Genomic DNA, 16,722 nt, shown 5'->3' with positions numbered 1-16,722 from the left:
TAATAACAGTACAGGGCCCCTCCATAGTTCAGCGCTGCATAATAACCGTACAGGGCCCCTCCATAGTTTAGCACTGCATAATAACCGTACAGGGCCCCTCCATAGTTTAGCGCTGCATAATAATAATAATAACCGTACAGGGCCCTTCCATAGTTTAGCACTGCATAATAATAATAATAACCGTACAGGGCTCCTCCATAGTTTAGCACTGCATAATAACCGTACAGGGCCCCTCCATAGTTTAGCACTGCATAATAACCGTACAGGGCCCCTCCATAGTTTAGCACTGCATAATAACCGTACAGGGCCCCTCCATAGTTTAGCACTGCATAATAACCGTACAGGGCCCCGGTTTAGTTCAGCGCTGCATAATAATAATACATCCAATTCTGCTTGTTTACCAGTTACCCTACTCGGCCGGGTCATGAAGTCTTGAATGGTTTTGACCTTTACGTTGCTCCTGGTAAGACGGTGGCCATCGTGGGACAATCCGGCGGAGGTGAGATTATGTGGTATGGCAATACTTGGGGAGTTATTCCCACCTATGGAAGTGAATGTAAGGAGTAAGATATTAGCAAATGGTTCTAGTGGGGGAGAGGATTAGGCGTGGGAATGACATATTGGGCAGGTGACTCAAAATAGGGCTCAGCATCTTGAGCTGTAGTGCGGCAAGCAGAGTCCCATACAAAACGGGGCACCAGGTGGTGGTGGGCGGGTAGGACAGCAGGTGGGGGTCTTGGGATATGGCAGATGTCGGTACACAACATTTATTTTTTTAAAGCCCTTTTGCACAATCTTTGTAAACGTACAGTAGCCCATAGACACTATGTTTGTAGATGTACAGTAGCCCTTAGACACTATGTTTGTAGATGTACAGTAGCCCTTAGACACGATTGAATCTGGAGAGTGATCATGGTTTCTGGTTTCATTCAGGAAAGTCGACAGTAGCTGCCCTGTTGGAGCGGTTCTATGACCCTGCGCAGGGGGCGGTGGAGCTGGATGGAGTAGACATCCGTTCACTTGACCCATCTTGGCTCAGAGGGGAAGCCATCGGATTCATCAACCAGGTTAATGGCTAAATTTATCACGTATGTTATCATCTTGCATGATTTGGTTACATAACTAGGTAAATACTACCCATCTCTGCAAAGGTGCCAGCAGTAATGTGATGTAAGGGCACCGCCTGGAGGCTCCAGGGAGACTCAGGAGTAGGCTGCCCGGTAATGAGGTGTCAGAAGACCGTTTTAAGGTTGCAAAGATGAAGGGATGAAGTAAGGAGGGTTGGGGAGCACTAAGTAAGATGGGGGAGGGGCGGATGAAGTAAGGTGGGGCAGCGCTGTAAGCGAGGTTGGGTGGGGCGGGCTGTGCTGTAAGCGAGGTTGGGTGGGGCGGGCTGTGCTGTAAGCGAGGTTGGGTGGGGCGGGCTGCGCTGTAAGCGAGGTTGGGTGGGGCGGGCTGCGCTGTAAGCGAGGTCGGGGAGGACAATGAACTTCAGTATTAGGTTGACCATACTCATTGTACTCCAGAGAACACGAGGAGGCCGCAGGCTTATTATCTGTGTACACGCACCTATATAATAATACTCAACGATTATGTAAATGTCCATTGCGGCTGTGGCGTGCGCATCACACCTAACGTGCAGAAAGTGCCTGATTCATTACGGATCGCAATTGCAACTGAGAATGCAGATCGGCTAATGGTGCGCCATGCGTATGCACTACAGTGCGCGAGTTAGCATTGTGATCGCTCTGTGATGTCGCATGCAGAAAGCAAACCATCGCAGATTGAGCGACTAGGTGTCAGCATTTGGTGCTGGTTATGGGGGAGTGGTCTGAGAAACGCAGGCGTACCTCTCTATGCTGGCTGTGCTGTGGCTGATGTTACAGATGTATACACAGGACTGTGAGGTATTACAGATGTGAGAAAGCAGTAGTGGGTGTCTCTATGCTGGCTGTGCTGTGGCTGATGTTACAGATGTATACACAGGACTGTGAGGTATTACAGATGTGAGATAGCAGTAGTGGGTGTCTCTATGCTGGCTGTGCTGTGGCTGATGTTACAGATGTATACACAGGACTGTGAGGTATTACAGATGGGAGATAGCAGTAGTGGATGTCTCTATGCTGGCTGTGCTGTGGCTGATGTTACAGATGTATACACTGGACTGTGAGGTATTACAGATGTGAGATAGCAGTAGTGGATGTCTCTATGCTGGCTGAGCTGTGGCTGATGTTACAGATGTATACACAGGACTGTGAGGTATTACAGATGGGAGATAGCAGTAGTGGATGTCTCTATGCTGGCTGAGCTGTGGCTGATGTTACAGATGTATACACAGGACTGTGAGGTATTACAGATGTGAGATAGCAGTAGTGGGTGTATCTATGCTGGCTGAGCTGTGGCAGATGTTACAGATGTATACACAGGACTGTGAGGTATTACAGATGTGAGATAGCAGTAGTGGGCGTCTCTATGCTGTCTGAGCTGTGGCTGATGTTACTGATGTATACACAGGACTGTGAGGTATTACAGATGTGAGATATCAGTAGTGGGTGTCTCTATGCTGGCTGTGCTGTGGCTGATGTTACAGATGTATACACAGGACTGTGAGGTATTACAGATGTGAGATAGCAGTAGTGGGCGTCTCTATGCTGGCTGAGCTGTGGCTGATGTAACAGATGTATACACAGGACTGTGAGGTATTACAGATGTGAGATAGCAGTAGTGGGTGACTCTATGCTGGCTGAGCTGTGGCTGATGTTACTGATATATACACAAGACTGTGAGGTATTACAGATGTGAGATAGCAGTAGTGGGTGTCTGTATGCTGGCTGTGCTATGGCTGATGTTACAGATGTATACACAGGACTGTGAGGTATTACAGATGTGAGATAGCAGTAGTGGGTGTCTGTATGCTGGCTGTGCTATGGCTGATGTTACTGATGTATACACAGGACTGTGAGGTATTACAGATGTGAGATAGCAGTAGTAGGTGTCTCTATGCTGGCTGTGCTATGGCTGATGTTACAGATGTATACACAGGACTGTGAGGTATTACAGATGTGAGATAGCAGTAGTGGGTGTCTGTATGCTGGCTGTGCTATGGCTGATGTTACTGATGTATACACAGGACTGTGAGGTATTACAGATGTGATATAGCAGTAGTGGGTGTCTGTATGCTGGTTGTGCTGTGGCTGATGTTACAGATGTATACACAGGACTGTGAGGTATTACAGATGTGAGACAGCAGTAGTGGGTGTCTATGCTGGCTGATGTTACAGATGTATACACAGGACTGTGAGGTATTACAGATGTAAGAAAGCAGTAGTGGGTGTCTATGCTGGCTGAGCTGTGGCTGATGTTACAGATGTATACACAGGACTGTGAGGTATTACAGATGTGAGATAGCAGTAGTGGGTGTCTCTATGCTGGCTGACCTGTGGCTGATGTTACAGATGTATACACAGGACTGTGAGGTATTACAGATGTGAGATAGCAGTAGTGGGTGTCTCTATGCTGGCTGAGCTGTGGCTGATGTTACTGGTGTATACACAGGACTGTGAGGTATTACAGATGTGAGATAGCAGTAGTGGGTGTCTCTATGCTGGCTGAGCTGTGGCTGATGTTACAGATGTATACACAGGACTGTGAGGTATTACGGATGTGAGAAAGCTGTAGTGGGTGTCTCTATGCTGGCTGTGCTGTGGCTGATGTTACAGATGTATACACAGGACTGAGGTATTACAGATGTGATATAGCAGTAGTGGGTGTCTCTATGCTGGCTGTGCTGTGGCTGATGTTACAGATGTATACACTGGACTGTGAGGTATTACAGATGTGAGATAGCTGTAGTGGGTGTCTCTATGCTGGCTGTGCTGTGGCTGATGTTACAGATGTATACACAGGACTGTGAGGTATTACAGATGTGAGAAAGCAGTAGTGGGTGTCTCTATGCTGGCTGAGCTGTGACTGATGTTACAGATGTATACACAGGACTGTGAGGTATTACAGATGTGAGATAGCAGTAGTGGGTGTCTCTATGCTGGCTGAGCTGTGGCTGATGTTACAGATGTATACACAGGACTGTGAGGTATTACGGATGTGAGAAAGCTGTAGTGGGTGTCTCTATGCTGGCTGTGCTGTGGCTGATGTTACAGATGTATACACAGGACTGAGGTATTACAGATGTGATATAGCAGTAGTGGGTGTCTCTATGCTGGCTGTGCTGTGGCTGATGTTACAGATGTATACACAGGACTGTGAGGTATTACAGATGTGAGATAGCAGTAGTGGGTGTCTCTATGCTGGCTGTGCTGTGGCTGATGTTACTGATGTATACACTGGACTGTGAGGTATTACAGATGTGAGATAGCAGTAGTGGGTGTCTCTATGCTGGCTGTACTGTGGCTGATGTTACAGATGTATACACAGGACTGTGAGGTATTACAGATGTGAGATAGCAGTAGTGGGTGTCTCTATGCTGGCTGTGCTGTGACTGATGTTACAGATGTATACACAGGACTGTGAGGTATTACAGATGTGAGATAGCTGTAGTGGGTGTCTATGCTGGCTGTGCTGTGACTGATGTTACAGATGTATACACAGGACTGTGAGGTATTACAGATGTGAGATAGCAGTAGTGGGTGTCTCTATGCTGGCTGTGCTGTGGCTAATGTTACAGATGTATACACAGGACTGTGAGGTATTACAGATATGAGATAGCAGTAGTGGGTGTCTCTATGCTGGCTGAGCTGTGGCTGATGTTACAGATGTATACACAGGACTGTGAGATATTATAGATGTGAGATAGCAGTAGTGGGTGTCTCTATGCTGGCTGTACTGTGGCTGATGTTACAGATGTATACACAGGACTGTGAGGTATTACAGATGTGAGATAGCAGTAGTAGGCGTCTCTATGCTGGCTGAGCTGTGGCTGATGTTACAGATGTATACACAGGACTGTGAGGTATTACAGATGTGAGATAGCAGTAGTGGGTGTCTCTATGCTGGCTGATGTTACAGATGGATACACAGGACTGTGAGGTATTACAGATGTGAGATAGCAGTAGTGGGCGTCTCTATGCTGGCTGTGTTGTGGCTGATGTTACAGATGTATACACAGGACTGTGAGGTATTACAGATGTGAGATAGCAGTAGTGGGTGTCTATGCTGGCTGAGCTGTGGCTGATGTTACAGATGTATACACAGGACTGTGAGGTATTACAGATGTGAGATAGCAGTAGTGGCGTCTCTATGCTGGCTGTGCTATGGCAGATGTTACTGATGTATACACAGGACTGTGAGGTATTACAGATGTGATATAGCAGTAGTGGGTGTCTCTATGCTGGCTGAGCTGTGGCTGATGTTACTGATATATACACAAGACTGTGAGGTATTACAGATGTGAGATAGCAGTAGTGGGTGTCTCTATGCTGGCTGAGCTGTGGCTGATGTTACAGATGTATACACAGGACTGTGAGGTATTACAGATGTGAGATAGCAGTAGTGGGTGTCTGTATGCTGGCTGTGCTATGGCTGATGTTACTGATGTATACACAGGACTGTGAGGTATTACAGATGTGATATAGCAGTAGTGGGTGTCTGTATGCTGGTTGTGCTGTGGCTGATGTTACAGATGTATACACAGGACTGTGAGGTATTACAGATGTGAGACAGCAGTAGTGGGTGTCTATGCTGGCTGATGTTACAGATGTATACACAGGACTGTGAGGTATTACAGATGTAAGAAAGCAGTAGTGGGTGTCTATGCTGGCTGAGCTGTGGCTGATGTTACAGATGTATACACAGGACTGTGAGGTATTACAGATGTGAGATAGCAGTAGTGGGCGTCTCTATGCTGGCTGTACTGTGGCTGATGTTACAGATGTATACACAGGACTGTGAGGTATTACAGATGTGAGATAGCAGTTGTGGGTGTCTTTGCTGGCTGTACTGTGGTTTATGTTACAGATGTATACACAGGACTGTGAGGTATTACAGATGTGAGATAGCAGTAGTGGGTGTCTCTATGCTGGCTGAGCTGTGGCTGATGTTACAGATGTATACACAGGACTGTGAGGTATTACAGATGTGAGATAGCAGTAGTGGGTGTCTCTATGCTGGCTGTGCTGTGGCTGATGTTACTGATGTATACACAGGACTGTGAGGTATTACAGATGTGAGATGGCAGTAGTGGGTGTCTCTATGCTGGCTGAGCTGTGGCTGATGTTACAGATGTATACACAGGACTGTGAGGTATTACAGATGTGAGATAGCAGTAGTGGGTGTCTATGCTGGCTGTGCTGTGGCTGATGTTACAGATGTATACACAGGACTGTGAGGTATTACAGATGTGAGATAGCAGTAGTGGGTGTCTCTATGCTGGCTGTGCTGTGGCTGATGTTACTGATGTATACACAGGACTGTGAGGTATTACAGATGTGAGATAGCAGTAGTGGGTGTCTATGCTGGCTGTGCTGTGGCTGATGTTACAGATGTATACACAGGTCTGTAAGGTATTACAGATGTGAGATAGCAGTAGTGGGTGTCTCTATGCTGGCTGTGCTGTGGCTGATGTTACACATGTATACACAGAACTGTGAGGTATTACAGATGTGAGATAGCAGTAGTGGGTGTCTCTATGCTGGCTGAGCTGTGGCTGATGTTACAGATGTATACACAGGACTGTGAGGTATTACAGATGTGAGATAGCAGTAGTGGGCGTCTCTATGCTGGCTGAGCTGTGGCTGATGTTACAGATGTATACACAGGACTGTGAGGTATTACAGATGTATACACAGGACTGTGAGGTATTACAGATGTGAGATAGCAGTAGTGGGTGTCTCTATGCTGGCTGAGCTGTGGCTGATGTTACAGATGTATACACAGGACTGTGAGGTATTACAGATGTGAGATAGCAGTAGTGGGTGTCTCTATGCTGGCTGTGCTGTGGCTGATGTTATTGATGTATACACAGGACTGTGATGTATTACAGATGTGAGATAGTAGTGGGTGTCTCTATGCTGGCTGAGCTGTGGCTGATGTTACAGATGTATACACAGGACTGTGAGGTATTACAGATGTGAGATAGCAGTAGTGGGTGTCTATGCTGGCTGTGCTGTGGCTGATGTTACAGATGTATACACAGGACTGTGAGGTATTACAGATGTGAGATAGCAGTAGTGGGTGTCTCTATGCTGGCTGTGCTGTGGCTGATGTTACTGATGTATACACAGGTCTGTAAGGTATTACAGATGTGAGATAGCAGTAGTGGGTGTCTCTATGCTGGCTGTGCTGTGGCTGATGTTACACATGTATACACAGGACTGTGAGGTATTACAGATGTGAGATAGCAGTAGTGGGTGTCTCTATGCTGGCTGAGCTGTGGCTGATGTTACAGATGTATACACAGGACTGTGAGGTATTACATATGTGAGATAGCAGTAGTGGGCGTCTCTATGCTGGCTGAGCTGTGGCTGATGTTACAGATGTATACACAGGACTGTGAGGTATTACAGATGTATACACAGGACTGTGAGGTATTACAGATGTGAGATAGCAGTAGTGGGTGTCTCTATGCTGGCTGTGCTGTGGCTGATGTTACTGATGTATACACAGGACTGTGAGGTATTACAGATGTGAGATAGCAGTAGTGGGTGTCTCTATGCTGGCTGTGCTGTGGCTGATGTTACAGATGTATACACAGGACTGTGAGGTATTACAGATGTGAGATAGCAGTAGTGGGTGTCTCTATGCTGGCTGTGCTGTGGCTGATGTTACAGATGTATACACAGGACTGTGAGGTATTACAGATGTGAGATAGCAGTAGTGGGTGTCTATGCTGGCTGAGCTGTGGCTGATGTTACAGATGTATACACAAGACTGTGAGGTATTACAGATGTGAGATAGCAGTAGTGGGTGTCTCTATGCTGGCTGAGCTGTGGCTGATGTTACAGATGTATACACAGGACTGTGAGGTATTACAGATGTGAGATAGCAGTAGTGGGTGTCTGTATGCTGGCTGTGCTATGGCTGATGTTACTGATGTATACACAGGACTGTGAGGTATTACAGATGTGATATAGCAGTAGTGGGTGTCTGTATGCTGGTAGTGCTGTGGCTGATGTTACAGATGTATACACAGGACTGTGAGGTATTACAGATGTGAGACAGCAGTAGTGGGTGTCTATGCTGGCTGATGTTACAGATGTATACACAGGACTGTGAGGTATTACAGATGTAAGAAAGCAGTAGTGGGTGTCTATGCTGGCTGAGCTGTGGCTGATGTTACAGATGTATACACAGGACTGTGAGGTATTACAGATGTGAGATAGCAGTAGTGGGTGTCTCTATGCTGGCTGACCTGTGGCTGATGTTACAGATGTATACACAGGACTGTGAGGTATTACAGATGTGAGATAGCAGTAGTGGGTGTCTCTATGCTGGCTGACCTGTGGCTGATGTTACTGGTGTATACACAGGACTGTGAGGTATTACAGATGTGAGATAGCAGTAGTGGGTGTCTCTATGCTGGCTGTGCTGTGGCTGATGTTACAGATGTATACACAGGACTGAGGTATTACAGATGTGATATAGCAGTAGTGGGTGTCTCTATGCTGGCTTTGCTGTGGCTGATGTTACAGATGTATACACAGGACTGTGAGGTATTACAGATGTGAGATAGCAGTAGTGGGTGTCTCTATGCTGGCTGTGCTGTGGCTGATGTTACTGATGTATACACTGGACTGTGAGGTATTACAGATGTGAGATAGCTGTAGTGGGTGTCTCTATGCTGGCTGTGCTGTGACTGATGTTACAGATGTATACACAGGACTGTGAGGTATTACAGATGTGAGATAGCTGTAGTGGGTGTCTCTATGCTGGCTGTGCTGTGACTGATGTTACAGATGTATACACAGGACTGGGAGGTATTACAGATGTGAGATAGCAGTAGTGGCGTCTCTATGCTGGCTGAGCTGTGACTGATGTTACAGATGTATACACAGGACTGTGAGGTATTACAGATGTGAGATAGCAGTAGTGGGTGTCTATGCTGGCTGAGCTGTGGCTGATGTTACAGATGTATACACAGGACTGTGAGGTATTACAGATGTGAGATAGCAGTAGTGGGTGTCTATGCTGGCTGAGCTGTGGCTGATGTTACAGATGTATACACAGGACTGTGAGGTATTACAGATGTGAGATAGCAGTAGTGGCGTCTCTATGCTGGCTGTGCTATGGCAGATGTTACTGATGTATACACAGGACTGTGAGGTATTACAGATGTGATATAGCAGTAGTGGGTGTCTCTATGCTGGCTGAGCTGTGGCTGATGTTACAGATGTATACACAGGACTGTGAGGTATTACAGATGTGAGATAGCAGTAGTGGGTGTCTCTATGCTGGCTGAGCTGTGGCTGAAATTACAGATGTATACACAGGACTGTGAGGTATTACAGATGTGAGATAGCAGTAGTGGGTGTCTGTATGCTGGCTGTGCTATGGCTGATGTTACTGATGTATACACAGGACTGTGAGGTATTACAGATGTGATATAGCAGTAGTGGGTGTCTGTATGCTGGTTGTGCTGTGGCTGATGTTACAGATGTATACACAGGACTGTGAGGTATTACAGATGTGAGACAGCAGTAGTGGGTGTCTATGCTGGCTGATGTTACAGATGTATACACAGGACTGTGAGGTATTACAGATGTAAGAAAGCAGTAGTGGGTGTCTATGCTGGCTGAGCTGTGGCTGATGTTACAGATGTATACACAGGACTGTGAGGTATTACAGATGTGAGATAGCAGTAGTGGGTGTCTCTATGCTGGCTGTGCTGTGGCTGATGTTACTGATGTATACACTGGACTGTGAGGTATTACAGATGTGAGATAGCAGTAGTGGGTGTCTATGCTGGCTGAGCTGTGGCTGATGTTACAGATGTATACACAGGACTGTGAGGTATTACAGATGTGAGATAGCAGTAGTGGGTGTCTCTATGCTGGCTGTGCTGTGGCTAATGTTACAGATGTATACACAGGACTGTGAGGTATTACAGATATGAGATAGCAGTAGTGGGTGTCTCTATGCTGGCTGAGCTGTGGCTGATGTTACAGATGTATACACAGGACTGTGAGGTATTATGGATGTGAGATAGCAGTAGTGGGTGTCTCTATGCTGGCTGTACTGTGGCTGATGTTACAGATGTATACACAGGACTGTGAGGTATTACAGATGTGAGATAGCAGTAGTGGGTGTCTCTATGCTGGCTGTGCTGTGGCTGATGTTACAGATATATACACAGGACTGTGAGGTATTACAGATGTGAGATAGCAGTAGTGGGTGTCTCTGTGCTGGCTGTGCTGTGGCTGATGTTACAGATGTATACACAGGACTGTGAGGTATTACAGATGTGAGATAGCAGTATTGGGCGTCTCTATGCTGGCTGAGCTGTGGCTGATGTTACAGATGTATACACAGGACTGTGAGGTATTACAGATGTGAGATAGCAGTAGAGGGTGTCTCTATGCTGGCTGAGCTGTGGCTGATGTTACAGATGTATACACAGGACTGTGAGGTATTACAGATGTGAGATAGCAGTAGTGGGCGTCTCTATGCTGGCTGAGCTGTGACTGATGTTACAGATGTATACACAGGACTGTGAGGTATTACAGATGTAAGAAAGCAGTAGTGGGTGTCTATGCTGGCTGAGCTGTTGCTGATGTTACAGATGTATACACAGGACTGTGAGGTATTACAGATGTGAGAAAGCAGTAGTGGGTGTCTCTATGCTGGCTGTGCTGTGGCTGATGTTACAGATGTATACACAGGACTGTGAGGTATTACAGATGTGAGATAGCAGTAGTGGGTGTCTCTATGCTGGCTGTGCTGTGGCTGATGTTACAGATGTATACACAGGACTGTGAGGTATTACAGATGTGAGATAGCAGTAGTGGGTGTCTCTATGCTGGCTGTACTGTGGCTGATGTTACAGATGTATACACAGGACTGTGAGGTATTACAGATGTGAGATAGCAGTAGTGGGTGTCTATGCTGGCTGTGCTGTGGCTGATGTTACAGATGTATACACAGGACTGTGAGGTATTACAAATGTGAGATAGCAGTAGTGGGTGTCTCTATGCTGGCTGAGCTGTGGCTGATGTTACAGATGTATACACAGGACTGTGAGGTATTACAGATGTGAGATAGCAGTAGTGGGTGTCTATGCTGGCTGTGCTGTGGCTGATGTTACAGATGTATACACAGGACTGTGAGGTATTACAGATGTGAGATAGCAGTAGTGGGCGTCTCTATACTGGCTGTGCTGTTGCTGATGTTACAGATGTATACACAGGACTGTGAGGTATTACAGATGTGAGATAGCAGTAGTGGGTGTCTCTATGCTGGCTGTGCTGTGGCTGATGTTACAGATGTATACACAGGACTGTGAGGTATTACAGATGTGAGATAGCAGTAGTGGGCGTCTCTATGCTGGCTGTGCTGTTGCTGATGTTACACCTGTATACACAGGACTGTGAGGTATTACAGATGTGGGATAGCAGTAGTGGGTGTCTCTATGCTGGCTGATGTTACAGATGTATACACAGGACTATGAGGTATTACAGATGTGAGATAGCAGTAGTGGGTGTCTATGCTGGCTGTGCTGTGGCTGATGTTACAGATGTATACACAGGACTATGAGGTATTACAGATGTGAGATAGCAGTAGTGGGCGTCTCTATGCTGGCTGTGCTGTGGCTGATGTTACAGATGTATACACAGGACTGTGAGGTATTACAGATGTGAGATAGCAGTAGTGGGTGTCTCTATGCTGGCTGAGCTGTGGCTGATGTTACAGATGTATACACAGGACTGTGAGGTATTACAGATGTGAGATAGCAGTAGTGGGTGTCTATGCTGGCTGAGCTGTGGCTGATGTTACAGATGTATACACAGGACTGTGAGGTACTACGGATGTGAGATAGCAGTAGTGGGTGTCTATGCTGGCTGAGCTGTGGCTGATGTTACAGATGTATACACAGGACTGTGAGGTATTACAGATGTGAGATAGCAGTAGTGGGTGTCTCTATGCTGGCTGAGCTGTGGCTGATGTTACAGATGTATACACAGGACTGTGAGGTATTACAGATGTGAGATAGCTGTAGTGGGTGTCTCTATGCTGGCTGAGCTGTCGCTGATGTTACAGATGTATACACAGGACTGTGAGGTATTACGGATGTGAGATAGCAGTAGTGGGTGTCTCTATGCTGGCTGTGCTGTGGCTGATGTTACAGATGTATACACAGGACTGTGAGGTATTACAGATGTGAGATAGCAGTAGTGGGTGTCTCTATGCTGGCTTTGCGATCGCAATCATAAGCATATTTTTGAAGCTGCGATCTCAGTAGTGATCTGTAATGAATCAGGCCGTAAGTGTGCCTCTGCGACAATGATGTACAGACCACCCAGAGAGGGGGAACGGGAATAGGGCAACGGGATGGGGGCGGCTCAGGTGAACAGATGTACAGGGGTACGCACACACAGGTACAAGCAGAGCGGGCAAAGGGATTTTTTCCCCTATTCAGGGTTACCCGGCTTGTTCATGGTCGGGTTGTGGTTATTGGTTCTGGACGATGGAGGGAGGGACCTGACACCCCCTGTCATATCCCGTATTACTCGGTATTGCCAGGTAAGGGGGTCCCATGATACCCTACAGTTCCCCTGTACCGTCACTGGTTTCCTGTCATCACCCAGGAGCCTGTCCTGTTTGGCACAAGCATTATGGAAAATATTCGATTTGGGAGGCCGAGCGCCAGCGATGCTGAGGTCTGTGAAGCCGCAAGACAGGCGAATGCTGATGACTTTATCCGTAACTTCCCAGATGGCTACAACACAACGCTAGGTGAGCTCTGCTGCATGTGCTCTGCAAACTGACCACACCCACATGAGCTTTGCTGCATGTGCTCTGCAAACTGACCACACCCACATGAGCTCTGCTGCATGTGCTCTGCAAACTGACCACACCCACATGAGCTCTGCTGCATGTGCTCTGCAAACTGACCACACCCACATGAGCTCTGCTGCATGTGCTCTGCAAACTGACCACACCCACATGAGCTCTGCTGCATGTGCTCTGAAACTGACCACACCCACATGAGCTCTGCTGCGTGTGCTCTGAAACTGACCACACCCACATGAGCTCTGCTGCGTGTGCTCTGCAAACTGACCACACCCACATGCCGGTCATGTGACTTGTATAGAAAGTGATGTTGCCTCCAGTTGTTGAAAGAGGATCACCTGCTATAAGCTGCTACATCACTTTCCTTATTGTGTCCTGTGCTACATAGAATACACATAGGTACAAGTCTGCAGGGTGGTAACTTATCGCCAGCATTGAGAACGAGCCGTCGGATAGAAGAGGGCGGAGACCATGTAATAACTTGATGTCGATATTTTCGCTCTTTGCGTGACAAACTTCTTCCCTGACAGGTGAGCGCGGAGTCACCCTCTCCGGCGGCCAGAAGCAGCGGGTGGCGATTGCACGCGCTCTTCTAAAAGACCCTCGCATCTTGATTCTTGATGAGGCTACGAGCGCGCTGGATTCCGAGTCTGAACGCACTGTGCAGTTAGCCCTGGATCACGCTACATCTGGCCGCACAGTGTTGGTCATTGCTCATCGGCTCAGCACCATTGCGGATGCGGATGTTATCGTGGTCTTGTCAAAGGGCCTTGTGGCGGAGGTAAGCAGTTCTACTACAACCAGAATGGAACCGTTCCACAGGTAAAGAAAAGTCTGCGGTATCCTGCCCACCAGGCAGTGTGCTGGTCTAGGGCGTAGGCAGCGGGCTGGGTTGTAGAATGTAGGCGGCATGGACATGGTGCTGGGCTGTGCTGGAGGGTGGAGGCAGCGTGCTTAACTGAAGGACATGGCAGTGGGCTGTGTGGCTGGGTGGAGACTGTGGGCTCTGTTAGAAGACATAGGAGGCATGCTAGGCTGGGCTGGAGGAGACTATCTGGGATAAGATGGAGGGTAGAGGCGGTGTGCTGGGCTGAGCTGAAGGGCGTAGGTGGTGGGCTGGGCTGAAGGGTGTAGGCTTTGGGCTGGAGGCGGTGTGGGAGTGCTGAGCTGGATTGGAGAGTGGAAGCGGCGTGCAGGGCTCGGCTGGAGGGCATAGGTGCTGGGCTGGAGGGCGGAGGCGGTGTGCAATGCCGGTCTGAAGGATGTGGCGGTAGGATGGAGGGTTGAGGCGGTGTGCAGTGCTGGGCTGGATGGCTTAGACAGCGAGCTGGACTGGGCTGGAGGAGCCGTGGAGGGCAGAGGCGGTGTGCAGTGCCGGACTGTGGTGTGGCGGTGGGCTAGGCTGGAGGGCGTAGGAGAAGTGCATGGCTGGACTGGAGGGCGTAGGCGGTGGCTGGAGGGCAGCGTGGCGTGCAGGTCTGGCCTGACGGATTTAGACTGCAGACTGGAGGGCATAGGCGATGTGCATGGCTGGACTGGAGGGTGGAGGCGCCGTTTAGGGCTGGGCTGAAGAATGATGGACTTTGATCACAATCCACTCGCTTTGCAAATCTGCTGCCTGTCCCTTCACCACCGCTCCTCACTCCTTATGTGGCTCATACCTGTATATAAGGCCAATCCCTCACTGTGTAAAGGTGCGTATCCACTTGGCGATTAAAATGAGTGATTGAATGATAATGACCTAGTTATCGTTCAATCGCTCTTTAATCGTTCACAAATCCTGCAGTTTGTTGTTGAAAACGACCAGCCATGCGCGCTCCCCATCCATCATCGCCTGAACATGGCGGTCAGTCTGCTGATAATGACCGGTTGTGCATGCCCGGGGATGAGGGAGGGTCCCTGCACTGTACGACCCATCATTCAGTGTAGGCACTATACAGGGTGAGGAACGACCCTACGATTGCAATGTTGTAACTGTGACTGAAATATCTGCCAGACCCTAATGAACTCCATTTTTTATACTTTCTCTTAGAGTGGGACTCATCGGGAGCTGCTGCGTATGGGGGGTCTTTATGCAGAGCTCATACGCAGACAAAACCAGGAGCCCCAGTGACCAGAACAATTCATCCGATCCGTGATACCAGTCTGTGACCCAGCACACGGCAACGTTCAGCAACAGAACCAGTACCTACTGTGGTGACCATTAGTCCTCAGCCAACAGCAGCCCCAGCTCACTGGGTGCAGGACAGGAGTCCCCTCTGTGTGCAGGACAGGAGCCCCTGAGCACATGTACATCCTCCCCTCTGTGTGCAGGACAGGAGCCCCCGGGCACATGCACATCGACCCCCTCTGTGTGCAGGACAGGAGTCCCCGAGCACATTCTCCTCTCTGTGTGCAGGACAGGAGCCCCCGAGCAAATGTACATCCTCCTCTCTGTGTGCAGGACAGGAGCCCCCGGGCACATGTACATCCTCCTCTCTGTGTGCAGGACTCTAATACAGACGGCAAAATGACTTCTACCTTAGTGACCTGAATGTGAGAGCAGCTCATCTCACGTAGGTGCCGGCCCTGCTGCTCCCATAGTAGGACCTGAATGTGAGAGCAGCTCTTCTCATGTAGGTGCCGGCCCTGCTGCTCCCATAGTAGGACCTGAATGTGAGAGCAGCACATCTCATGTAGGTGCCGGCCCTGCTGCTCCCATAGTAGGACCTGAATGCGAGAGCAGCACATCTCATGTAGGTGCCGGCCCTGCTCCTCCCATAGTAGGACCTGAATGCGAGAGCAGCTCATCTCATGTAGGTGCCGGCCCTGCTGCTCCCATAGTAGGACCTGAATGTGAGAGCAGCTCTTCTCATGTAGGTGCCGGCCCTGCTGCTCCCATAGTAGGACCTGAATGTGAGAGCAGCTCATCTCATGTAGGTGCCGGCCCTGCTGCTCCCATAGTAGGACCTGAATGTGTGAGCAGCTCATCTCATGTAGGTGCCGGCCCTGCTGCTCCCATAGTAGGACCTGAATGTGAGAGCAGCTCTTCTCATGTAGGTGCCGGCCCTGCTGCTCCCATAGTAGGACCTGAATGTGAGAGCAGCTCTTCTCATGTAGGTGCCGGCCCTGCTGCTCCCATAGTAGGACCTGAATGTGTGAGCAGCTCATCTCATGTAGGTGCCGGCCCTGCTGCTCCCATAGTAGGACCTGAATGTGAGAGCAGCTCTTCTCATGTAGGTGCCGGCCCTGCTGCTCCCATAGTAGGACCTGAATGTGAGAGCAGCTCATCTCATGTAGGTACTGGCCCTGCTGCTCCCATAGTAGGACATATTGTCCCCCAGTATCGTTATCAGCATCTCCCCAAACATAGCGCACATAGAGAGTACTCCGGAATCTGCTGATTATTACCTGCAGGGTGTGACCTGTGTTATAGGACAGACACTAACTACAATTACCCACTGGAGAGTCTGCAGCTCCGATATCTGATGAATGTACGAGGATGTGAAATCTACATACATGAGCCACTTCTATCCGTGCAGTGACTGTGGTCGTCGTGGACAATTGTTCTAGCAGTGTGGACGATGTGGGCTTTAAGCTCTTATAATGGGTTCTCAATTGAAAATAAAATATTTTAAGTTATTTGCTCTCTTTAGGAATGGAGACATTTACATGAGGAGCGAAACACACACACCTCTCCCCCAGCGCCATGATGGGAATAGTACAGTTCCTCTGGTTTATTGACTCTGCTACACACAGAGGCCACAACCACCTTTATTCTCAGGA

The 16,722-nt window shown here is 48.6% G+C and overlaps 1 protein-coding gene across 1 annotated transcript in view; it reads left to right on the top strand.

The window, feature by feature from the left end:
* Nucleotides 1–16,578, top strand: part of LOC148443343 (mitochondrial potassium channel ATP-binding subunit-like) — a gene marked incomplete at its 5' end in the record, with an annotated part of 37,599 nt that extends 21,021 nt beyond the window's left edge. Inside the window, 5 exons of the mRNA XM_088462962.1 lie at nt 405–499; nt 934–1,067; nt 12,753–12,900; nt 13,488–13,738; nt 14,990–16,578. Of these exons, the coding sequence (XP_088319088.1) occupies nt 405–499; nt 934–1,067; nt 12,753–12,900; nt 13,488–13,738; nt 14,990–15,070 (709 nt within the window). The remainder of the gene's footprint in view (nt 1–404; nt 500–933; nt 1,068–12,752; nt 12,901–13,487; nt 13,739–14,989) is intronic.
* Between the last annotated feature and the right edge of the window lie 144 nt (nt 16,579–16,722).

Source organism: Taudactylus pleione, unplaced genomic scaffold (assembly GCF_031769625.1).
Source record: "Taudactylus pleione unplaced genomic scaffold, aTauple2 ptg001297l, whole genome shotgun sequence".
In the NCBI taxonomy this organism is placed as follows: Eukaryota; Metazoa; Chordata; class Amphibia; order Anura; family Myobatrachidae; genus Taudactylus; species Taudactylus pleione.
The sequence above is the reverse complement of the archived record's forward strand: the minus strand, read 5'-3'. Positions and strand labels throughout refer to the sequence as shown.